The sequence below is a fragment of the Mytilus californianus genome, unplaced genomic scaffold, assembly GCF_021869535.1.
Source record: "Mytilus californianus isolate M0D057914Y unplaced genomic scaffold, xbMytCali1.0.p SCAF_5, whole genome shotgun sequence".
Lineage (NCBI taxonomy): Eukaryota > Metazoa > Mollusca > Bivalvia > Mytilida > Mytilidae > Mytilus > Mytilus californianus.
Genome location: NW_026262701.1, coordinates 44369784 through 44397492, shown reverse-complemented (window position 1 = coordinate 44397492; position 27709 = coordinate 44369784). Strand labels below are relative to the sequence as shown.

At 31.4% G+C, this 27709-nt stretch overlaps 2 protein-coding genes across 2 annotated transcripts; one reads left to right on the top strand and one right to left on the bottom strand.

The window, feature by feature from the left end:
- Window positions 1-285: 285 nt before the first annotated feature.
- On the bottom strand, window positions 286-27709 carry LOC127702289 (V-type proton ATPase subunit d-like). Its single transcript, XM_052206428.1, has 8 exons — window positions 27491-27709; window positions 9237-9408; window positions 5585-5763; window positions 4752-4831; window positions 4175-4252; window positions 3283-3459; window positions 2356-2433; window positions 286-1486 (listed from the first exon to the last, which is right to left on the bottom strand). Exons 1-8 carry the CDS (start codon window positions 27618-27620, stop codon window positions 1325-1327), a joined length of 1056 nt encoding a protein of 351 aa, XP_052062388.1. The 5' UTR covers window positions 27621-27709; the 3' UTR covers window positions 286-1324.
- On the top strand, window positions 15984-17941 carry LOC127702292 (uncharacterized). Its single transcript, XM_052206432.1, has 3 exons — window positions 15984-16374; window positions 16737-16916; window positions 17224-17941. The coding sequence occupies exons 1-3, from the start codon at window positions 16177-16179 to the stop codon at window positions 17743-17745; spliced, it is 900 nt and encodes a 299-aa protein (XP_052062392.1). The 5' UTR covers window positions 15984-16176; the 3' UTR covers window positions 17746-17941.

Below are 27709 nucleotides of genomic sequence, written 5' to 3'. Positions count from 1 at the left end.
TCAGATTTTTAACATGCTTCTTCACAAGGTAACAGTTCCAAGGGAGACATGCCACCCTACCCAGACACATTATTCTGACCCCAACAACAATTCTTTGTCCTTACAACTAATGCCTTGTGCTAAGCCGAGAAGCAGAAAATATAAATTTTAATGTCTTTGGTTTTACCCGGCAAGGGATTGAACATACAACCCAAGGCACTCAAGGTAAGCATGATAAGACAAGAACTGAGGCAGCACTGTACTTACAGATCAATAAGTTTGATAGAACTGACAATCAATACATAAGGATTTCAATGATTTAATGACCATTTATTTATTCTCTTTAATGTACAACGATATTTACACAACAAAATATATCACATTCTAATATCATTACACATAAATTAATATTTCTTTTCCAAAGATCTGAATAATATGTACTAACTCGCATCTACTTCTATGGTATATTAGGTTTTTTAACAACACTTCATAAAAAAAAATTTCTTTTATACTGTATTAATCTTTGAAATAGCACTATTAGAGATTATATAACATAATGTTAACAGGCGTTTTTGAAAAATGTGTGATAAAGATTTGTTTTTGCAGAAACAAGTGAGGACTGCGAACTATTTATCATTATCAAGCAAGAGTCATGCACCTAAGATGAATAAAAGAAGATGTGGGTTATACATTTTCACGACGATGGAACAGCAACCCAACAACAAAAAAAGAGGACATCTGAAGAAATTTTGACTTGAAACAAACAAATGTGTTTATTACTAAATTCAGAATGTTTAACTAATGCTAACTAAACTATTAATAGGACTTTTTTCCAATTTGAAAAAATTATTTCCTTGTTTTATAACCTATTTTTTTTCTCTAGATTAATATAAAATATATTCTATATTAACTAGACCTTTAAATGAATATTTTTTATATCAGCCTAATATTTATGACTAGATAAATTTAAAATGTATATCATTGAGAAATATACTAAACATTTCATGACTGTTTTCCTATAATTCTTCAACCCTTAAACCAAAATAAATAAAACTTTACATAATAAACAACTTGCATTTTGTAGCAATTTTCATTGAAATAAATAACTATTAATGTAGATTGTACAACCATCATGCAATCACATTTTTCAACAAAGAAGTAATATTGTTTAATAACAAATGTAGTATAGCCTATTTTAAAGTGATTGTAAATTAATAATATTTCTTGACATACATGCTATACAAACAATTTCATTCATTATGAGGAATGTACAATGTAAAATTGAATTATCTCCCCTGAAATTTATTTTGTTTCAAAAAGTTGTCTCCCTTGTGTTCAGATCTCATCAAAATATAGGAATGTAACTATCAATTTTGGCCCTGTGTTGTTGTGCTACACATTCTGAAATCCAGATAATGTTACGATTTTCTTGTTCTTTCAGTTTTACATAGGAATAGAACACACCAAAGTGGAATTGTTGCATGAAGGCATTCTTCATCAGTTTAACCTGAAATTATACAAATACAGACAATTTTGAACAAGCAATCGGTAGTTGTTTTATTTGAGAATCTATATATTCTTGTTTACGGTAAGATTTGTGTGGTAAACTACAACCTCAAGATGTTCACTGGTTGGGTACACAACTTTTTGTTTAAACAAGTATTTCAGCAAGCTGACCTCTATATATAAATAAGAAGATGTGGTATGAGTGCCAATGAGACAACTATCCATCCAAGTCACAATGTGTAAAAAGTAAACAATTATAGGTCAAAGTATAGCCTTCAACACGGAGCTTTGGCTCACACCGAACAGCAAGCTATAAAGGGCCCCAAAAAGACTAGTGTAAAACCATTCAAACAGGAAAACCAACAGTCTAATCTATATAAAAAAAAACCAGGAACGTGAAAAAGATGTCTTTTTGTTATTTGTGTAACTGAAATGTTGTCTCATTGTGATATACCACACATTTCTTTTATTCGTATGAATTACTTTAGAATTTCATTCCATTCTGATATTGATCAATTTTCATTTTAATAAATTATTGTAATTGCATCTTGATAGCAAGTAAAATATTAGCACAAACACTTTCTGAAAGGTACACTGACATAAAAAGAAATATTTAAGCAATTAAATCCAACAAAATGCTAGATTAAAGCAAATTTATGGTATCATCTTTAATTTTTTTCTTTAACAGTAGTTGTTTATAAGGGTTGTGGCTAAGCACTGTATTCATGGACAACATGTAGTTTAATTTAAATCTAGTATGATTCCCATTACATTGAAAGCTCAGCTTAATGCATATATATGTTAATAAATAATGTTTGTTTGTCTAAGTTCGGTCATCAAAAACAATATTTATTATAACATAACTCTTACCTCATGTTCAAAGAATTTATCTTCTAATGTTTTGTCTCCTGGGTTGGTTCCAGCACCTTCAAACAATTCTTTGTATTCCTGTGAATATGTAAGATAGAAATTTTGATAAGTTTTCTAATGTTCTTGTTTTATTAATCTAATCTTTGCATGTGAAAGATAGATTAACAAATATGGCCAGAATAAGTGAATATAAATTTTATATTTCATAGAGCAAAAAAAATCTCACAGTACTTGAAATCAAAATATTAATGCAAGTAAGTATAGCATACTAAGATTTTAAACCAAAATTTGGAATAATCATGTGACAATCTAAACATTGGGCACATATTTTTTGTTTATAAAGTGAGAAAAGTGTGCCTTGTCTATACCTGTATCACAAAGTGAAAGTGGTTTTTTTCTTGAACATTTATCTATGTTCTTTCAGTAATTCCACTGATAGGAATTAAGGAGGAGGAAGTACTTAAAAAAATGTTTAAGCCTCACTCCATTACCCATTTCATAGCACACACATGTTCATGTGACTTTCAGGGTAGAAATCTTGTCAATGATTGTCTTTATTTATATCTTTTAAATCCTTTAGGGATTTTGATGGTAAGGTAGATCTCTGATTGTTTCTTTATTCACTTCTCGTAAAGACATTTGTCCATTTAAAAAAGGCAGTATATTGATCTCTAAATTTTTTGTTTGTGACAGTGGATGGCAAACTAATTGACATCCAAGCCATGTCTCCTTTTATTCAAATTTTAACTTATATCATTAAACTGGCAACTTACTCCATTAATTTTAATTTCAAAGTTATCAGATTTATTTTAGCATCAATTTTCAAGGCAGCCAAAGCAAAGAAGAAAAATTCCAAAAATACCCAATAAACCCCTGGAAAGATAACTAAAATATACAATAGTTTAAGTGCATCTCAATTCAACTTACAGTAAAGCAATCAGCTACTGCTCTGACTTGGTCATAGTCATCAGCCTGTGCTAATCTGGCCAGTCCTGCTGGATACAGTTTACCACAGTGTGGGTATAGTTTGGATCTGTCGTCTTTTGTTAGTTCTGTACCGAACGAGTTGATGGTTATGATGAATGCCCTTCTATCTGCTTCAAACTAGAATTAAAAATAACTCAAATTCATATAATAATAAATGGGAAATGTGTCCATGGGACACAGATGATGCCCCCACTTGCATATCATATAAAGTTATAAAGGGACATAACTGAAGAACAATAAAAGTGATGCTACCCAAATTTGTACTTGATCAGAGTTTTGTGGTGATAAGTATTGTGTATAAGTTTCATAACATTTGGTTGAGACAAACTTAGGTTAGAGAACAGAAACTAAAAATTCAGCAATTTTTCCATTTGTAAAGGGGCATAACTCTTGAACACATCTTTTTACTCATGTCTTGTGGTGAAAAATTATCAGTGCAAAATAGTTTCAAAATATATAAAAGATCCTGCAAAAGGTGGCCTAAAGTTTGATTGAATCTTTAATTAACAAAATCCTGAAGTGAGCCAGAGATTTAATTTTTATTGAAATCACACCTCTTACTTCTACATTAGTCATAAATGGTCACATAAAGGCCCCTAATTCATCAGGCATTAGAAAATTGTAAAAAAGAAAAATTGTAGCAGATATTTCCTAAGAATTTGCATTATATCCTATGTTTATGTTTTATTTCTAAGTAAAAATTTACACTTCCCACATGTTATTTATTGTAGCTCCTCCCACTAGAGCCAATTATTTATTGTAGCTCCTCCCAATATTCAGCTATTTATCTTAGCACCTCCAAATAAAGCCAATCATAATGGTTACAACTTACAGAGAGGGCTTCACACATGACATCTGCTGTAGCTCCACCTGTTTCTTGACAAAATGCATAGAAGTCTTCCAGGTATGCCTGAAAACGTATTAACATTACTAGAGGATATGAATCTTCTGTATTGAACAAGAAGGTTAACAAATTGGATGTACACAAACAAAAGACAATAATTCCTTGATAAACATGTACAATGTATTTACCATGCAATCATTTTTTAAGTAAAGCTTAAAAATATTTCTAAAGAATGTTACAAAACAAAACAAATGTGCTAAGTTTAAAATAAGGAGATATGGTCTGATTGGCAATGAGAAAACATTCCAACAGAGTCAAAATGAAGCAGATTTAAGCAACTATAGGTCACTGTATGCCCTTCAACTATGAGCAAAACCCATCATATAGTCGACTATTAAAGGTCCTGACATGATGAAATGTGAAACAATTCATACAAAAAAACAAGGACTTAAGTGGCAATATTGCTAAAATAGAAGAAATATTTTTAAAATGTATTATTAAAATTGCTATTCAAGATTCATGATTTTATATCTATAGACCTGTAAACTAATCTAGTGTAGCTCACCTTATATAACGTGTTTCGAATGATTTCTGTGTTCATCTCATCCAAATCTTGTTCCAGAATACAATCAATAAAATATGGAGCTGAAATAATGATGGATTTTTTTTCAATAAAATGATATTAAAAAAAAAAAAAATGCAGAGTTTGAAATGAAAAAAAAATGCAACATATTAATAGAGAGATTTAGGAAAGGAATCATGTTTTCAGTTAATAAACTCAGTTGAACTAATTGGGAAAAACATTTCAAACTGGAAAAAAAGTTTGAAAAAGACAAATTTGTTTTTTATAACTTTTTGTTTACTTTGGATCCATCATTACTTTGGATGCAATCATTTTCTTTGATACCGGGAGTATAAGTGAACCACAAGGATTAGTATTCAATTGCAACAAAACACAAATTTCTTATGACTAGATGAAGAATTTGTCATAACCCCAAAATCTAGCATCTTAGAAATTAACTTTTTCATAAATCCATGAAAATATAAGAATCCTCATTTTTTTCCTCAAATCCACATTTATTTTATTAGCAAACAGTTGTCGTTTGTTGATGTGGTTCATAAGTGTTTCTCGTTTTTTATATAGATTAGACCGTTGGTTTTCCCGTTTGAATGGCTTTACACTAGTAATTTTTGGGGCCCTTTATAGCTTGCTGTTTGGTATAAGCCAAGGCTCTGTGTTGAAGACCGTACTTTGACCTATAATGGTTTACTTTTATAAATTTTGACTGGATGGAGAGTTGTCTTATTGGCACTCATACCACATCTTCTTATATCTATTAACCATGTTAACACAGAATTAATATAGGATTTCTTGATTTTTACAGAGAACAAACAAACCTAATGGTGTATCTACCAATACAGCATTATATAGCTCTGCAGGGGTAGAGGCTATATGAATGGCTTCCATCTGTTCAAAACTTCCAAGAGGGTGACATTTTGGTATAAGTTCACTCAGTGGACGTTGATGTAATGTCCCAGTAATTAGCAGTATAATGTTATCTATCATGTAACTATAGCTACAAATATTAAAGTAAAATACTAGATAATGCCTAATTTAAACTGTTCAACATGTATGCAGAAAGAAGGGCTCTGAAAACTTCAAGAATTAGGAAAAATGTGTTCATCATGTTCATAGAAAATACAACAATTTTCCATGTACATATGTATTGATTTTTATTGCCCTTTCTTTTATGTACCTTTTGTTAGTAAACTTATCCAGGTGAAAAAGTGGTTATACAGTTTGTGAGTGAGTCAGCCAAATTTACACATCACTATACTCCTTCACAATAACCTTTGTTACTACATGTATAATACATGACTTTATCATTTTTTATCAGTTCTGTTGCAATGTTCTGTAACATTTGATTATATAATATAATTTGTTGTTTTTTTCTTCATAGGATAAGTTCTTGTTGGAATAAATTTTCCTGTTCATTTTATTTACCAACCTAAATAATTAAAATGTATTAATTATGCAGTATTTTTTTCTGGTTTGCTGCAAGTACTTTCTTAAGCAGTGTTTGTAATGTCTGTTTTTTGTTTTTGATTTTTTTTCACATGAAAATGATGAACATCTAATCATAATACATTGCACATTATAATCTAATATTTCTCAAAATTTTGCCATTGCAAGATCTCTTCATAATCCAATTGAGTAGAGCAAATTATTTTAACTTTACAATGTCTAAAGTCCAAGCAGAATATTCTGATGGCATTTCATTAATATTGCAGACTTGCTGCCAATAGATTTTGAGGATGGTGCAAACAGAAATTATAAGTTATCTTTTTAAATGTTTTACAGACACCATCATGCTTTGTTTACTTTTATGAATTATCTTTGTTTATAGATGACAACAAATTCATTCTTTCCTTTAGCAAAAAATAATTAACTGTTGACAAAATATGCGTCTTGTCTGCATATACAATAAAATGCTCCGCAGGGCGCAGCTTGATACAACCGCAGAGGTCGAACCCTGAACAGTTGGGGCAAGTATGGACACAACATTCAAGCTTGATACAGCTTTGCATTTGGATTGTGATTAAATATTTGACACAGCATAGGTTTCTGACACAGAATGAATGTGGTCTAAGAACTTTAAAATTTTAAATTGAACATTCACCTATTATGGTCCAATATCCAAAATCTAAATACATGGTTAGATTCAGCATATCAAAGAACCCCAAGAATTCAATTTTTGATGAAATCAAACAAAGTTTAATTTTGGACCCTTTTGACCTCAATGTGGACAAAGCTGATAATGGGGCCCAAAAATCAAAAATCTAAATACATGGTTAGATTCAGCATATCAAAGAACCCCATATATTCAATTTTTGTTGAAATCAAACAAAGTTTAATTTTGGACCCCGATTTGGACCAACTTGAAAACTGGGCCCATAATCAAAAATCTAAATACATGTTTAGATTCAGCATGTCAAAGAACCCTAAGAGTTCAATTTTTGTTAAAATCAAACTAAGTTTAATTTTGGAACCTTTGGAACTTAATGTAGACCAATTTGAAAACGGAACCAAAAATTAAGAATCTAAATACACAGTTAGATTCGGCATATCAAAGAACCCCAATAATTCAATTTTTGATGAAATCAAACAAAGTTTAATTTTGGACCCTTTGGACCTCAATGTGGACCAATTTAAAAACGGGGCCCAAAATCCAAAAACTAAATACACGGTTAGATTCAGCATATTAAAGAACCCTAAGAATTCAAGAATAAAACCCCATTGAAATTGGTCAAGAAATAAGCAATTTATACGAAGTATCTTCTTTTGCACAATACTGTGCAATTAAATATTTCTTGCTATTGCGCAATACTGTACAATTGACAATTTCTTGCAGCAGTTGCTATTGCGCAATATTGTGCTATTGCATATTTCTTGCTATTGCCCAATACTGTGCAATTGAAGATTTCTTGCTATTGCGCAATACTGTGCAATTGACGATTTCTTGCTATTGTGCAATACTGTGCAATTGAAAATTTCTTGCTATTGCACAATACTTATTATATAATAATTTACACATCCTGTTTGGTGTGTATCTCCTACCATATCATTATAATTTGCTTTTAAATATAAATCAGAAATAACCAACTTAAAATGGAAAATTTTAAAAGAAAAAAAAAAGGAAAAAAAGAAAAAAAAAGGAAAAAAAGAAAACCCCCCCCCCAAATTTTTTGAACCCCCTTATGATTCATCACCCCCAAACTCAATCCCAGCCTTCCCTTTGTGGTATGGTACCTTGCAGTACAATTTCAGAGAGATCCATACACTTGAACACAAGTTATTGTCTGGAAACTAGAAAAATGTGTTTTTTGGCCCCTTTTTGGCCCCAAATTCCTAAACGTTTAGGGCAATTACCCCCAAACTCAAACCCAGCTTTCCCTTTGTGATATGGAGCCTTGTAGTACAATTTCAGAAAGATCCATACACTTACACACAAGTTATTGTCCTGAAACTAGAAAAATGCTTGTTTTTTGCCCCTTTTTGGCCCCTAATTCCTAAAATATTGAGGCAATTACCCCCATCAATCCCAGCCTTCCCTTTGTGGTATGGTACCTTGCAGTACAATTTCAGAGAGATCCATACACTTGAACACAAGTAATTGTCTGGAAACTAGAAAAATGCTTATTTTTGGCCCCTCTTTGGCCCCCAATTCCTAAACGTTTCGGCAATTACCCCCAAACTCAATTCCAGCTTTCCCTTTGTGATATGGAACCTTGTAGTACAATTTCAGAAAGATCCATACACTTACACACAAGTTATTGTCATGAAACTAGAAAAATGCTTGTTTTTTGCCCCTTTTTTGGCCCCTAATTCCTAAAATTTTGAGGCAAGTACCCCCAAAATCAATCCCAGCATTCCTTTTGTGATATGGAACCTTGTGGTACAATGTCAGAGAGATCCATACACTAACACACAAGTTATGTCTGGAAGTTACAAAAATGCTTATTTTTGGCCCCTAATCCTTTACTGTTGGTACCATAACCCCCAAAATCAATCCCAACCTTCCTTTTGTGGTATTGAACCTTGTGGCAAAATTTCAAAGAGATCCATTCACTTAAACTAAAGTTAGAGTGCGAAAACCAATGTGTCTTCGGACGACGACGACAACAACGACGACAACGCCAACGTCATACCAATATACGACCACAAAAATTTTTTTGCGGTTGTATAAAAATGTAAATGCAAATGTTGAAATTAAGTTGCAATAACATTTTTATCAAGCAAAAGTTTTAAAGTCCACAGACTACCTACATCATTTGTACATGTAGACCATGACTGATCGGGCTGGACCAAATATTCTCCATGGAAATGAGATGTGCCAATGCTAACACAACTTCATACCAAATATCGTTGACCTACCACTATTGTGTCTACTGGTTTAATAATTATCTCTAAGAAATCAAATAAATCAAACTTAATTTATATATATAAGTACAATACTATTGGACTATTTCCTTTTTAAGAGTAACCTACGTTATATAATCAAGGAATGTTGCCAAAGGTTCTAAGCAATGATTCCGCAGATGCTGAAATTCTACAACCATCTTTTCTTTTAGTTTATCATCAATAACAGACACTGTCAGTGGACTTGGTTCATTGGCCAGAAAATTGCCATAATCTGTACTCTGTAAGTGTAACTTTAAATCTGTAAAAAAGAATTATATAGATTTTAAATGATACACATATGTACATATCAGTGTTCCCGCCTGCCCTAAATAGAAGGGCGGCCCGCCCTTGGTGCCCTTACCCCCGCCCTTCTGCCCTCCAAAGTAAAAGAATGCACCCCTCTGCCTTTTCAAAAAAATAAAATTTCCAAATTTCATGCCTACTGGCGTTTCCGGTAAAATTGTTACCTGATTGTGTAACACTAATTAACTGACAATGGGATTAAGTTAAATACCTAGTGCTTTGGCATTTTTATCACCTTTGTTAATGATTGTTTACTGCTAATTAGTGGATTTAAGATATTTGAACAAATACTAGATATTTAATACAGAATGAAATGTCCACATGTTATCCATTTGTAATGTTTATGTACAGCATGTACACCTGAAAAAAATTTATTTCAGTAGGCATAACATAATAAACAGCTGCACCATGAGCGCATGATAAGCCCGTCGTCTTGTGTGTGAATTTTTATGCGATAAGCATAAATAGTTTCTGACATACGGCGTGACATGCGAAAACCCCCCTTTTTTTTTTACAAAAAACTCAATATCTCTAAAATAAAATTTTGAATCAAAACCAAAAAGTATACAGATCTTTAGATTAATATAACTAAGAAGTGTGTAAAATTCTAAGCAATAATCATAAATCGTTTTTGAGATACAGTGCGACATGTGAAAAACCCCTCCCCCTTTTTTTTACAAAATACTCAATAACTCAAAAATAAAATTTTGAATCATCACCAAAAAGTATACAGATCTTAAGGATAATATAACTAAGAAGTGTGTAAAGTTTTAAGCAATAATCATACACTGTTTTTGAGATACAGCGTGACATGTGAAAAAACCCCTCCCCCTTTTTTAACAAAATACTGAATAACTCTAAAATAAAATTTTGAATCATCACCAAAAAGTATACAGATCTTAAGATTAATATAACTAAGAAGTGTGTTAAGTTTTAAGCAATAATCATAAATTGTTTTTGAGATACGGCGCGACATGTGAAAAAAAACACACCTGTTTTAGTTACTAAGTCCCGTAACTCAAAAAGTTTTAATCTTATTTTCACCAAAAAGTATACGAACGTTTGACCATCATAAGAAACAACTATTTTAAGTTTCATGAAATTTGGATAAGTCATTCTCAAGTTACGGTGCGACATGTTTACGCCGGACAGACAGATGGACAGACATATACCATAATACGTCCCGTCAAAATTTTGACGGGCATATAAAAATTTTGACACGACCCACATATGTCTTTCAGAAATTAGGTCATAATGTTTAATGAACTTTTTATTACTCATTTTTCATTCAAAACCCAATTTAATCCTTAATCAAATTCACAGAAAATTAACTAAATAGTAAAGAATCAATTACAAGAAAATGAAAGAAATCATTTCATATAATTACAACAATAAAAAGAGATCCCCCTCTTTGGTATTGTATAATCTAAAACCTTAAACAGACGGACGGACTGACGGACATTTGTATACCATAATACGTCCCGTCAAAAATTGACGGGCGTATAAAAAATAAAATCTTAAACAATTTTAAAGGCATACATAGTTTTGACTTAATTGGTAAAAAATGTTTTGTTTCATAAGTTTCTGATTTCATAACCATGAGTATGAAATTTAAAGAGGAATCGAAGAAATTTGTACTTTGAACATAATAATGTTCACTTCCTGTTTTTAATACTTCTTGTATTTTATAATCCTCCTGACATAGGAGCACTCAACAAATTTATTTTTAACAATGATGGAGAAAAAAGTAACTGTTTATACCTAACTGCAATATATTATTGCATCAATCTAAAATACGATCATCTCCTGTCTCACCTGTTATATTTATAAAACTCCTTACTGAGGAGCACTTTGGTGTGCACTTAAAAATACTTTTTTGTAACAATTCAAATGATAATAACTCTCAATAACATATACTTTATGTTTGAACATGTAATTTAAATGTAGATAATTTAATTACATTCAACATTCAATTTTGCATGTATAACTCCATCTTTCAAAACTACTTGTTTATTTTGGTATAAGTTATAAAACATTGAAATTTCTGATGATTATTTTCCATACCAAATGTACAAGTTTGTTTAGATTAACATCAAAATGATATGCTTTGCTTCATGGTATGATAATTTGATGAAAAAAAATTCTTACTGGAACCAACATCAAGAACACATTAATTTCTGAATATGGTTTAAATACAACTAATGTTCTCCAGCTGAGCCTAGCAATATTCAAGGTAATTTATACACTGTCCAACATTGCCCTTAAAATCTGGGTTATAACGCTAAAGTGCCCTTTCAGACAACTAGCACCCTTCTGCCCTGAGATTCAAGCTGGAACACTGCATATTTATAACAGTATAAGTGATGACAGTATATATACATTGTAAAAATTCTCCTTTATTGAGTTTTTGAATGATGAGAATATAAAATATATTCAATATTGTTAAATAAGAATCTAGGACTAGAAACACTTTAAAGATATTGCTGAATAATTATCACATTTAAAAGTTATTGCTGAATTATCACATTTAAAAGTAATTGCTGAATTATCAGATTTAAAAGTTATTGCTGAATTATCACATTTGAAAGATATTCCTAAATTATCACATTTAGTCTCAATTACTCCAAGTATCATAATATCCCAGTCTGATTAAAATCTGATACGCTACGCTCCCTAACGTTAGGGCGAAGAGTATCATAGCGAAAACTAACAACTGATTTTTATGAGATTGATAGTATCCTTGATAAATCATAACTACGGTACCTCTGCAGAAGATTTGCATGATTATACCATTAAAAGTGACCAGTCTCAAAATTGTGACAAGTTATATTAGAGCACAAACTTTGAAGCATGTAGAGATAGCTTCTTACGTCACATTTCTGTCTAATCTCCCATTATATTGTATCACAAAAAAGACTACTTGTCAATACTAGAAGAAACATCCAATTTAATTATTAAATTTTATACTTCATATAAAAATAAGGAGATGTTGTATGATTAGATAAGACAACTATCCAACAAAGCTCAAACAAAGTGGATGTAAGCAATTTTGGCAACCGTACAGCCTTCAACAATGAGAAAAACAAATACTGTAGTCTTCTATATAAGGCCCAGACATGAAAAATATGAAACAATTCCATTGAGAAACTCAAGGCCTAAAACAAAGTTCATACAAGTTTTATATTTTGCTCAGTATATGAGTCAGAGTTTGTAGGAGTTTGAGCTGTGACATCTACCCTCTGCATACATTCTACCACCATAATGTTTCATTTAAAATGTTTATATATAAGGAAGATGTGTACAGGCAACTCAAATGTTCTTTTAATCATGCTAATGTAAAATGCATATAACTTGCTACCAGTAATTAAATGACTTGTTATAATTACCCTTTAATATAATTTATAGTCTTTTTCATGTTTTTTATTTCTGAGCTGTTTTTGGCACTATTCAATCAACATTCCCAATAGATTTCAGTCTTTTAGGGGGATTTTGATGATTCAAATTATCCCTAAATGAAAAAAATTACAATTTGCTGAAGGTAACAGTTAACCCCTTACTTGATTAAAAACTTTTGTTTGCCTCAAGCATGTCCAGTAATGACAAGTTTAATTTTCATTTCAGGTAAATCACAGATGGACTTTTTTTCATACTTATTTGTGCTCTATTTGAAATATATTTTGACTTATTATGTTATTAAAAGACAGTCTTCTTTAACAGTCATGACAGTAGATCTAGAAAAACAGTAGAAAATCTACAGTATACTAGCGAATCCAAAATCGTAAACTTCATTTTTACAACATTTTTACTTGCACATACTCAACTTACAAGCAAGGACCTAGTCACATTATCTTATCAATCAATACAGAACTACAGGAAAATTCAGAGAGTTGACAATCTTGCTTCCCAAGTCATCACATTACCCTGTTGGAAGCAAGTTAACTCGTACCATTGTAAACTCGTACCACGTAAACTCGTAACAAAAAAGTTAACTCGTACCAACGTAAACTCGTACCACTGGGAAGTCGTACCAATCAGAACTCGTACCACTGCAAACTCGTACCATAATAAAAAAAGTTGAATTACTTGCATTTTATACTAGATTTTAATGAAAACTTAGACAAAAATACGAATGATTTATGATTTTTTTTTGGTAAACTTAATAAAAAAAAGTTGAATTACTTGAATTTTATACTAGATTTTAATGAAAACTTAGACAAAAATACGAATGTTTTTAGATTATTTTTTTTAAGATTTATACAAAAAATTGAAATATCTTTGAATTTTATACCAGATTTTAATGAAAACTTAGACAAAAATACAAATGTAATTTCTTAATCACCATGCTAATTAATATATTAAATTCCTTTGATTGTGTGATTATTGGTTGATTATAAACTAATCAACTTGTTTGATCATATTATTAAATTTTGATTGTTGTTATATAATTTAACAGCTTGGAATTAAATGTATAATGTTTATTATTAAATGAAATTCCTGATTATCAAAACACAAGCTGACATGAGTTGTCTCAAAGCCCACTTTCCTCATAAAATGGGGCATGTCTCTCTTCATAACCACAATGGAAGACAACAACTGTATATGGTGCCACTCTCTGGTTAGACCCCGACAAGAAGCAATAGAGTGTGATGTATGTTCTAAATGGCAACACAGAAAGTGCGGAAATATAGGTAAGTTATTTTCATCATTTATTACTTAAAAACCCACAGAAGAGTAAATTAAAATTTTAAAAAGATTTAGTATATACCGACTGAAACGCATATCCAAAAAATGTAACATGCAGAATTGTAAAAGTGGCACTTTGTTATATGGAATAGCCACATTAAACATAAGCTATTTTCTTTATTGTATCTTAAGAACTGTCCCCATTATTGTATTTAACTGTACATAAAAAAGAAGAGGTGGTATAGTTGCCAGTAAGATAACTCTGTAGAAAGTATCGAACTAAGCAGTTAAAATTGGTTAGCTCTGAGAGTTATCTATCTAGTACAATACAGTCTTTTAGTCTGTTTTTCGTTCAAATCCCCAAATTTGTTAGAAAATGTTACTGTACATCAAATAAAGTTGACGATGAGATACACTTTGTGACTGTATGTCCACTATATGTTGATAATAGGAATGACTTTTGGTTTGGTCTCCAATTTTTCCTTTTATCTTTGTGCAGAATATATATTTATAACATACTTAGATGTTTTTCTTACGTAAATCTATTTTTTAAAGGTATAACTAGGGCTGCCTACCGCCAGATGGTTAAAGATAGACAAGTCATCAACTGGACGTGTTCTGACTGTCAACAACCAAACTTGCCAGAAGAACCTATGCAAACAGAGGAAGAAGAAGATGACAGTCTCCACGCTTCATTCAATGTAGAACTGCCCTTTGATATTCCTTCTGACATTGAAGAAGAGTAAGTTAATTTTATTATTAATATTTGCTTGAATAGATATAGGAAGATGTGGTATGAGTGCCAATGAGACAACTCTCCATCCAAGTTACAATTTATAAAAGTAAACCATTATAGGTCAATGTACGGCCTTCAACAGAATGATTAGTGTTTGCTTTATTATGCTTCGTACCTAAGGATTATACCGTTTTTGACATTGGAAATACATTTTACTTTTATTATTATTAAGATATAGGAAGATGTGGTATGAGTGCCAATGAGACTCTCCATCCAATTTGTATTTGTACGGTTCAAGATTTTTACAAAAGAGATTTATTATGTTCATATCTAAAAAGTCAGAGGACCTGGTGGTGTTCTGTCAGGAACAAGACTACACACTGTGGAGTTAAAGTACATGTTAAAGATGGTGTCTTCATACCACCTGCCATACAGCACAACCACACAGCTGCCCCTGGCACCCTGAAAGCCACGAAAATCAAAGTGATGGTAAGATATAATATACGATATTTTACACTCAACAAAATACACATCCCAATTTGTTTTTAAACACTGTTATACGCCCCTAAGGAAGGCATAACATAGAAGTAAAGAAGATGAAGATTATTATTATTATTATTATTTTTAATTCAAGCTATTCGTTACATTAACATTAATTCACTTTGCAGGTCAAGCAGAGAGCACTTGAGCAGTATTATGTACCAGCACGCACCATAGTTGAAGATGTTATGACAGAGATGGTTGACCTACGTGAGCCTGAAGCCAGTAGACCAAATCCTGACTACTTGACCAGAGCAGTTAACAGAGATAGACAAGGTTTACGCCCAGATGACCCTAAAGACCTAAACTTTGAGGTTTTTATTTACTATATCACTTATATATTACTTCAAACTTATTTTTATAATACATGATAGACATGGGAGAAATGAATCATTACTGTAATGAAATTTTAATTAAACTTTATAGATATAAGAAGATGTGGTATGAGTGCCAATGAGACAACTCTCTATCCAAGTAAAAATTTATAAAAGTAAACCATTATAGGTCACAGTACGGTCTTCAACACGGAGCCTTGGCTCACACCTAACAGTAAGCTATAAAGGGCCCCAAAAAAATACTTATTTTTATAATACATGCTAGACAATTATCAATTGAAGGCAATTTAGAAAAGACATTGATTCGATGCATTATTTTCTTTTTCTTTTTCTCTTTTTAATTGTTTTTTGATTATTTCAGCTTGACTTGGACTATCTTCCAGACAATTTCTTCAGAGATGACATCCACTATGAAGGTCAATGCCACATCATGTTCTCCAGTAATCGCCAACTCAGTGAACTCGCCAAAGCTAAGACCTGTTATATTGATGGCACATTCAAGATAGTGAGGAAACCATTTGCACAACTACTCAGCATCCACTCCTTCATCAAGTCCGACTCAAACATCAAACAGCTTCCTCTAGTCTTTGTATTGATGTCCAGAAGGAGAAAGAAAGATTACAAGAAGGTATATATAATAAGTATAGCCAAAAAACAACACATGTGGTATTTTTGCTAATGAGACAACTATCCAACATACTAGATAATGCAATATTATTTATATATACATATATAAAACAATTCATATGGTTTATAACAATATCATCAAATATTTTAAAATAAGATATATTTCTAAATATTTACAGTATTAGATATATTTTAAATTTTTTGTACCACAAACAATGCTAAAGAATTTTAGCTACAAATCACCAATAACAAAATCGATGTATTGTTATGTTAAATCACCAATAATAATTAACATAAACGATGTATTGTTATGTATGTTGCAATGCAATCAAAGATGTATACTAATTACTTTATATTTTTTAGGTTCTAAGCTCCATCTTAACCATGCTACCAGACCAGTTAAAGGTTAAGCTGTTTGTTGCCGACTTTGAGAGTGGCCTATGGAGAGCTCTGACTTCAGTTTTCGACGACCCTGTCATCCAAGGTTGTGTCTTCCAATGGACACAAGCTATTTGGAGGAAGACACAAGAAATTGGTTTGCAGGTATGTATTTTTTTTAACATGTATACAAATAAGTAGACTCAGTATGAGATACCAACAACTTCACCTTACGGCTTTCAACAATGAGTACCACTCTGATTTAATAAAAATGAAAAATATTGAATAAATAGATTCAGTAATATTGATAATGAGAAACCAGAAATAATGAAACAGAACATGAGCGCAAAGAACAAAATCACTACTAAATATCGAAAAGACTACAAAGTATGCTACAAATTCAATAATAATGTATTACTATGTATATTATTTATTGCTATATCATTATTTATAACATCTCATTTTATTTCAGACAGCCTACTACCAAAAGGACAGTGTCTACAAGTTTGTCAGGAAGCTGATGGCCCTACCATTTTTACCTGCTGAACATATTCCAACAACATTTGAAGACATTGCCATCAAAGCCAAATCTGCTAGGACCAAGGAGCTTGCAACCTATGTGAAAAACACTTGGCTGTCATCAACCGTTTGGCTTGTACCATCCTGGAGCATCTTCATGAGACCAGTCAGGACAAACAACGACGTTGAGGGCTGGCACAGACGCATCAACGACAAGGCAGTAGAGTCCAACAAACCCTTCTATGAACTTCTTGAGTTGCTTCACACAGAAACTACAAAGGTCCCACTTCAAGTGAAGCTGATTGGTGACGGCAAGCTAAAAAGGTGTCAACGTAAGAAGGTCAGAGCTGTTCAGGGACAGATATTCTCCTTGTGGGAAAAGTACACCACCCAGACCATTACCACAGCAGAACTACTTAAACAGACCATGCGTTTGAATGGCCCTGTACCATCAACAGAAGACACCAACCAGTGAATAGAGAAATGAACATAGACAGTGCTCAAACAATGGTTATTAGTGCTTCATATATGTTTATATTTTATGTAACAATAGTGCCAGTTATCTGTTGGAAAACATATAATTTATTTTAATGCCATGTGAAAGACATGATTATATCTATGTAATACTTTGTGTATGATATATATGTGAATAAAACATAAGGTGTATTTATTGAGAGAAAAAAATAGTAATATTAATATTAATGTTAATTTTTTATACATGAATGTTCTTGAAATTGTGGTAAATAAAGCATCAAAATGAAACATATTCTTTGTTATTCTGCCAACACTACCATTACGCCTACTGGTCATTCACAATACCATTAGACACATCATTAAAAAAGAGGGGCGAAAGATACCAGAGGGACAGTCAAACTTATAAAAAAGACAAACCGACATATAAAAGTACACAAGACACAACATCTTTCAGATACTTTTAGAAAGAGCGATGCATATCTTCCACTATAGGTGATATATATATAAGATAATAATGATAATGAACAATCAATTATATGAAATAAAAGCATGGTCATAATCTACAAACAAAGTGCTGAACATTGTATATAAAAAAATTTCATACTTTCTAACCAGTCAGAGCTCTGACATAAACAAGTCAGAATAAAATGACTTCTTAAAGTCAGAAAGTGTTTTGAAATTCTGACCTGTACGCGTCAATTTTTGTTTTGCGTAGTTTTCACTCGAGTCCGTCAAACCAGAAGTTATTTTGAATTTGCCGCCGATCTACGACACATACGATCACGTGGTTTTTTGCAAGAGATCACGTGTTTGAGAGTCGTTGTTTTGGAAGTGTCTCGAACGAGAAGTCATTGAATATTATATTGATTATTTACGATTTTTAGTGAAAATCTAGGTCATTGTGGGCATTTTTAGAAAGGTAATTCATATTACCTCCGTATTTTGATGGGCATTTTTATATTTTTTGCCTATAAAGAAGTTCCTTGCAAGTGATTTTTTTGCTGTTTCATGAAGGCGCGCGACCTGTAAATACGGACGCGTGGTCTTTGAGATGACCTGGTGTTTGACAATTCTGACTTGTTCAGGTCAGAAAATGTTGTTATGATAATGAATTGTTATTTTCGGGAGATAACTCGTGTTGTCTTAAACAATATTAACATTATTAACCAGTCAGTGCAATTTAAAAAGTAAAATTATTGCTTCGAGCTGAACATCGTCACGTGATTTTTCTATTTTTAAACTCAATCACGAATTGATTTTAACCTTTCCGATTCGTTTCTCCCTATGAGAAAAACGATCATTGTGAATATTGATATGATGATAATGAAACGAAAATGGAAAAAAATTTAATAAAAGAAAAAGGAAGGGAGGGGTTTAACTAAAGATTTTTTTTTTTTATTTTTAAAGTTATAACTTAAGAACAATAAGTGATGCACACACCTGGTCTTCATTTATGATCATGGGACATGATAAAACAAATCAAATGAAATGTAGGGCAAGTCTCCAGGGATCACCCCTATCCCTGTCATTTCTCTATTCCTCTTTATAATGTCAAATTGATTTGAATGAAATATACCGGGCTAGTCTCCAGGTTTACCCCACCCCCTGCCATTTGCAAATGTTCTTATATTTTGTAAACGGTAGAGATCCCCATCCCTAAACCATATATATTCTTGTATGGGACAATTTAACAAATCAAATGATATGTTGGGGAGGTCCCTGGGGGTCACCCCTACCCCTCCTGTTTGAAAACGTGTAAACGGTCGAGATCCCCACCCCTAAACCATATATTTTCTTGAATAGGACAATAAAACAAATCAAATGAAATATAGGGGAAGTCCCTTGGGGTTACCCCCACCCCCTCCTGTGTTAAAATTTTTTAACGGTCGGGATCCCCACCCCTTAACCATATATATTCTTGTAAGGGTCAATAAGACAAATCAAATGAAATAAAGGTGAAGTCCCTGAGGGTCACCCCACCCCCTCATGTTTGAAAACTTGTAAACGGCCGAGATCCCCACCCCTAAACCATATACATTCTTGCACAGGACAATAAAAAAAATCAAATGAAATATAGGGGAAGTCCATTGGGGTCATCCCCATCCCCCTTTTTGAAATGTTCTGGATCACCACCCCTAAAGGTAAACCATATGATATTCCTGTTCGTCATTTCAAGAAGATTTGAATGACATGCAGGGTCAAACCCCAAACCCTAGGCGTCACTTATGCATATCACTTTACTAGACAAAACCAATTTGTACTGGAACTTGCCCAATGTCAGGCAACCATGGGAATGACGAATTATGGGAGCTATGTTTGGGAGACTTCGTAACAGCATCCTGTTACAATTATTTCTTGTTTATTTTAATCTGCTGAGAGACCACCTTTACATATTATATTTTTCAGTGTTTGTGCAAACAGAATTGTCTATTCAGTATTATTTTCCTCTCACATGCATCACATCTTATTAATTACATGGATATAGGAAGATGTGATATGAGTGCCAATGAGACAACTCTCCATCCAAGTTACAATTTATAAAAGTAAACCATTATAGGTCAAGGTACGGCCTTCAACACGGAGCATTGGCTCACACCGAACAGCAAGCTATAAAGGGCCTCAAAAAATTACAAGTGTAAAACCATTCAAACGGAAAAACCAACGGTCTAATCTATATAAAAAAAATTTTTTGGCATATTTGTTTTCCTCTGAAATTACACATCTATAATTCTTACCCCAGATGCTTAGCCACATGAAGCATTTACCTCTTATTTAAGACATAGATAGTCTTTGTTTCTACAGAAGTGAGAAGAACATTGGAAGTCAGAATGTTCTGACTTATAAAAGTCTGAATGTTCTGACTTAATAAGGTCAGAAAGACTAAGAATAATCTGAAAATACTGACCTTTTTTAATGTTTAGAGTATTTTAGACTATGAATGCACTTGTCATGCTAGTACCATAAGAAACCCTGACAAGATTTTGTTCCCAAACAACAATTTTTAAAGATATTAAGAATAACAAGTGTACAATGGAACATAAATTACAAAGTTATAAGTATTGTGAAAAAAACTATTTAAAAAAAAAAATCAATTGTTATCTTTTAACTTTTACATGTATTTAAAAAACAGTGAAAATATTATGGATTATATGTATGGCTTCTTGAAGGACAACAAAGTCACCATATTTGGTCTGAATTTGTATGTTTTTTCTCCTCAAAATTTTTTTAACATTAATAATGTCGGCTTTTTTCTTAACTAATTTTAGACATTCTTAATTATAATTAAATTTCCCCAACATTTTGCTTACAAACTCTTTAATTTCTAAAGTCAAATTGAAAGTTGTCTTCACAGATTCAATGTGTCTGAAAATGTTATATTGAAAAAACAATACTTTTATATCCTCAAATAAAATGGGCATACCATGAGTTTAATGGTCATGCAGATATGCAATCCAGGATGTTAACAATCAGAGTTTAGATTACAGTCATATAGTAATAGGCAGAGTTTTTCTTATATAATCAATAACCAGAGTAAAGATAATTGATTAATAGAGGTTTAGTTTAATATAAGTAATAAACAAAGCTAATTAATACACTTGCAATCACATACATGTAGTTAAATTAGTAAATACAGAATATTCATACAAAATTCAGACAGAAATACTGTAATAGGTCAAGTCATTAGGGACGACATCAAAAGTTCAATGTAGGATAAAAAACTTAATTCACATCACATAGTTTTTTCACTGACCCACCTACCCCCCTCTTAACTTAATTTGGGAAAGATTGATTGACCAATATGGATTTATGTAAAATCGATTTTGGATAAACAAAACTTGCAGCAACTTTAACCCCACCCCCACCCCCAAACTATTTGATTTAAGTTTTTTTATCCTACATTGGTCTTTTGATGGCATCCCTTAGAATGTGCTGACTTTGTACATGAATTGTAGTGATAGTTATGGCACCCATACAACATGTAGGAATCAGTCAAAAGGAGAGAAAAATTCCCGAAATTTGTCACATAGTGACATTTGTGAGTCGGAATAACAAAATATAGACTCATTAATCTCTCCATCTTTTCAAAAATTATGAACCAGATTTTATGCATATCCATATAGTTTTTGACGGACTCTTTTAAGTCAGAACATGATTTGACCTGTTTGAGTCAATTTGCAGAACAAAATTTCCAATCAAAGCTATGTGTTCTTCCTCTTAGCCCCCTTCTGAATCTGCCACTGTTGAGTTTATTAATTGATTTTTCCATACATTATCATTAATATCAAATGGCAATGCCTGACTTAATAATTTCAATAAATTTAGTTTTTGACTGATTTTTTAAAGTCAGAACATGACTTGACCTGTTTAAGTCAATTTGCAGAACAAAATTTCCAATCAAAGCTAGGTGTACTTCCTTTAAGCCCTGCAATGCCCGGCTTAAATATTTCAATAAATTTATTTTAGTTTTGGACTGACTCTTTTAAGTCAGAACATGATTTGACCTGTTTAAAACAAAATACATTTAATATTGAATATACCAAATAAACTTTTTTATAGTCCTCATTATTGTGACTTATGGGGACTTTATTCTCTCTGTCTTTTATCTGGCTCACCCATACATTTTTAAATCAATATGACAATACTATACTTAAAAGTTGTAATAAGTTTAGTTTTGTTTGACTCTTTGAAGTCAGAACATGACTTGACCTGTTTAAGTCAATTTGCAGAACAAAATTTCCAATCAAAGCTAGGTGTACTTCCTTTAAGCCCTGCAATGCCCGGCTTAAATATTTCAATAAATTTATTTTAGTTTTGGACTGACTCTTTTAAGTCAGAACATGATTTGACCTGTTTAAAACAAAATACATTTAATATTGAATATACCAAATAAACTTTTTTATAGTCCTCATTATTGTGACTTATGGGGACTTTATTCTCTCTGTCTTTTATCTGGCTCACCCATACATTTTTAAATCAATATGACAATACTATACTTAAAAGTTGTAATAAGTTTAGTTTTGTTTGACTCTTTGAAGTCAGAACATGATTTGACCTGTTAAAGTCAGTTTACAGAACAAAATTTCCAATCAAAGCTAGGTGTACTTCCTTCTGAATCTGCCATTTTCAAGTTTATTATTTGATTATTTTTTAGAAACAATTAAGTCAAATGGTTATTTATTTTAGGGGATCTTACATATATTTCCTGTGTCTTTTATCTGACGTTCCCATACATTCATTAAATAACATATGGCAATGCCCAGCTTATATATTTCAATAAATTTATTTTAGTTTTGGACTGACTCTTTTAAGTCAGAACATGATTTGACCTGTTTAAAACAAAATACATTTAATATTGAATATACTAAATAAACTTTTTTATAGTCCTCATTATTGTGACTTATGGGGACTTTATTCTCTCTGTCTTTTATCTGGCTCACCCATACATTTTTAAATCAATATGACAATACTATACTTAAAAGTTGTAATAAGTTTAGTTTTGTTTGACTCTTTGAAGTCAGAACATGATTTGACCTGTTAAAGTCAGTTTACAGAACAAAATTTCCAATCAAAGCTAGGTGTACTTCCTTCTGAATCTGCCATTTTCAAGTTTATTATTTGATTATTTTTTAGAAACAATTAAGTCAAATGGTTATTTATTTTAGGGGATCTTACATATATTTCCTGTGTCTTTTATCTGACGTTCCCATACATTCATTAAATAACATATGGCAATGCCCAGCTTATATATTTCAATAAATTTATTTTAGTTTTGGACTGACTCTTTTAAGTCAGAACATGATTTGACCTGTTTAAAACAAAACACATTTAATATTGAATATACTAAATAAACTTTTTTATAGTCCTCATTATTGTGACTTATGGCGACCTTATTTCCTCTGTCTTTTATCTGGCTCACCTATATATTTTTAAATCAATATGACAATACTAGACTTAAAAGTTGTAATAAGTTAAGTTTTATTTGACTCTTTGAAGTCAGAACATGATTTGACCTGTTAAAGTCGGTTTACAGAACAAAATTTCAAATCAAAACTGGTCTTTTCCTCTAAGCCCCCCCCCCCCTTAATCTGAATCTGCTACTGTTGAGTTAATTAATTGATAAGTTTGTTTAGAAACAATTCAGTCAAATGGTTTTTAAAATAATATTTTTTATAACCAAAATTTCCATATGTTAACTTAACAGAAAAAAAGTCATGAAAATGCAGAAATAGAATAAAATTTTAAGATAATTTGATGAAATTTGTAAACAAAATACATTTGAATATTAAATATACCAAATAAACTTTTTTATAGTCCTCATTATTGTGACTTTATTATTGGGTGTCTTTTATCTGATTTTCCCATACATTCTTAAATGCATATGACAATTCCAGACTTAAAAGTTACAATAATTAGTAAAAGTATAGTTTTTGACTGACTCTTTGAAGTCAGAACATAATGTGACTTGTTCAAGTCAGTTTGCACAACAGGATTTACCTCAATGAAATATTAAGATATCAAATATATACCAAATAAACTTTTATATAGTTCTAAAAATTGTGACTTAATATTTGTGATCTTTTTTCCTTCTTGTATCCATACATTCTAACAATCACATCACAATCATGACAATGCCCGACTGTTACAGTTGCAATCCATTTAGTGTTTGACAGACTCTTATAAGTCAGAACATGATTTGACCTGCTTGAGTCAGTTTACAGAACAAAATTTCCAATCAAAGCTAGGTGTTCTTCCTCTAAGCCCCCCCTCCTAAATATGAATCTGCTACTGTTGACTTAATTAATTGATAAGTTTTTTTAGAAACAATTCAGCCAAATGGTTATTAAAATATTATTTTTTTTGGCAACCACAAGTTCTATGTGTAAACTTAACAGAAAAGAAAAGTCATGAAAATACAGAAATAAAATAAAATTTTAAGATAATTTGATGAAAATCTTTAAAAACAAAATGCATTTGATATTGAATATACCAAATAAACTTTTTTATAGTCCTCATTATTGTGACGTAAGGGGACCTTATTTCATCTAGCTTTTATCTGGCTTTCCCATACATTTTAAAATCAATATGAAAATCCTAGACTTAAAAGTTAAAATAAGTTTAGTTTTGTTTGACTCTTTGAAGTCAGAACATGATTTGACCTGTTAAAGTCAGTTTACAGAACAAAATTTCCAATCAAAACTAGGTCTTCTTCCTCTAAGCCCCCCCCCCCCCCCCCCCTTTTTTTCCCTTTATCTGAATCTGCTACTGTTGAGTTAATTAATCATGTTAATTGATAAGTTTTTTGAGAAACAATTCAGTCAAATGGTCTTTAAAATAATATTTTTTACAACCAAAAGTTCCATGTGTTAACTTAACAGAAAAGAAAAAGTCATGAAAATACAGAAATAGAATAAAATTTTAAGATAATTTGATGAAACTTGTAAACAAAATACATTTGAATATAACATATACCAAACAAACTTTTTTATAGTCCTCATTATTGTGACTTTATTATTGGGTGTCTTTTATCTGTTTTTCCCATACATTCTTAAATGCATATGACAATGCCAGACTTGGAAGTTGCAATAATTAGTTAAAGTATAGTTTTTGACTGACTCTTTGAAGTCAGAACATAATTAGACCTGTTTAAAACAAAATACATTTAAATATTGAATATACCAAATAAACTTTTTTATATAATCCTCATTATTGTGACTTTAGGGGACCTTATTTCCTCTGTTTTTTATCTGGCTCTCCCATACATTTTTAAATCAATATGACAATACTAGACTTAAAAGTTGTAATAAGTTTAGTTTTGACTGACTCTTTGAGGTCAGAACATGATTTGACCTGTTAAAGTCAGTTTACAGAACAAAATTTCCAATCAAAGCTAGGTGTACTTCCTTTATTCCAAGAAAGTCCTTGCTGTCAGACTGCTTCTGAATATGCCATTTTCGAGTTTATTATTTGAAAATATTTTAGAAACAATTAAGTCAAATGGTTATTTATTTTAGGGGATCTTAACATATATTTCCTGTGTCTTTTATCTGACGTTCCCATACATTCATTTAATATCATATGGCAATGCCCGGCTTAAATATTTCAATAAATTTATTTTAGTTTTGGACTGACTCTTTTAAGTCAGAACATGATTTGACCTGTTTAAAACAAAATACATTTAATATTGAATATACCAAATAAACTTTTTTATAGTCCTCATTATTGTGACTTATGGGGACTTAATTTCCTCAGTCTTTTATCTGGCTCTCCCATACATTTTTAAATCAATATGACAATAATAGACTTAAAAGTTGTAATACGTTTAGTAAGTAAGAACATAATGTGACTTGTTTGAGTCAGTTTGCACAACAGTATTTACCTCAATGAAATATTAAAATAATAAATGTTTTGCTCTTAATACATTTAGCTTAAAGTGGATGAGAATATATTATATATCTTTTATTAACATAGTCTTATCATGAATAAGTGTCTTGTTTTTCCTTGGAAGATTTGAAGTATTGTCATGGTACTAGTAAATGTATCCAATATTGTAATTTGTAAATCTTTTGATATTCAGAAAATTGTATGATCCATTTTTTCTCACCTGGTTTTTCTTTGTATTTTGAAATAATTGAAAGTGATGAGATAAATATATTATGTTTAGATTCTGGAAAGGAGAAGGTATGATGTCAGATGAGCCCCACTTTTTAAAACTCTTTAATTCGAAACTAGTAAATTAAGTAATCACCATATTTTTATGGAGATTGATAACAAAGTGGTAGTAATGACTGCTTCAAATCAGAACAAAAATGACCTCTCGAAGTCAAAGTGCATTAAAAAGGGGCATAAATCTTATTAGAATATGAAGATATTAAGTCACAATATTTTGTGCAAAAGCTGACCTGTGGAAGTCATTTTATGATAAATTAAAGTCTGACATAAACTGACCTGTACAAGTCATATTCTGTTGAGTGCAAGAAGGGAGACAACACTTACATCAAATTATATCTGACCTATGGAAGTCATTTTATTCTGACTTGTTTATGTCAGAGCTCTGACTGCTAACTGTTGGTCATAAACAATTTTAAACCTTTAAAACACAATAAATAAATTCTTTCATTAAATAAAATTCCTTTTAGAAACAATAGAAAAATACCCAACTCTATTCCATGTTACTGATTTGGAATGATTAAAAATTTAATCAAATAGCTGTCAGTAAAAGTTTAAAAATGAGTCTATTCAAGGGAGACAACAAAGCCAATCTGTCACGGTTTTCTCTATCCAATTAGACAAGGAAAATTAGCTACATATTGGTCATTGTAATTTCAAATTATATACATTTTACAGATTTAAGAGGTATTGAGTGAAATTAAAGTATATATTCATCATTAAACACCATTTGAATGCATTTAAATAAGTTGGTACGCGTTTACAATGGTATGAATTTACCGTGGTACGAGTTTGCATTGGTACGAGTTTTTTTTTAGTGGTACGAGTTGACTTTGGTACGAGTTTACAATGGTACGAGATAACTATAATTCACCCTGTTGACATGGTTGATGCAGGGCTGCCATGCTACAAAGCACAAGATTTACCACAAATTTGTACAACTTATTACCAAAAATATCATGAAAATTATAAGGATTTCGTCCTTTTTCACATGTTACACTTGCCTCGTATTATGAATATGGTCAAAAAAATATATTGGAAGGCAAATAACAAATCGTAACGACGTAAGACAGTATTACCATCCAGAGTTTCACATTGTACTAAATTCAGGTAGTCGTTCTGTGTTAGAATACCAGCTTTAAAACCTCTCACTAAGCCCTCCAGATAGCCGTGGTCAATGTTAAATGTTATCTCTGGCATTGAATACATTTTGGATCAATGAGAGTTTTCATGCAAAATAAAATTATGATGATGCGGAAGTCACATGAGTTATTCGGAATCCATAAGTTCAATCGTTA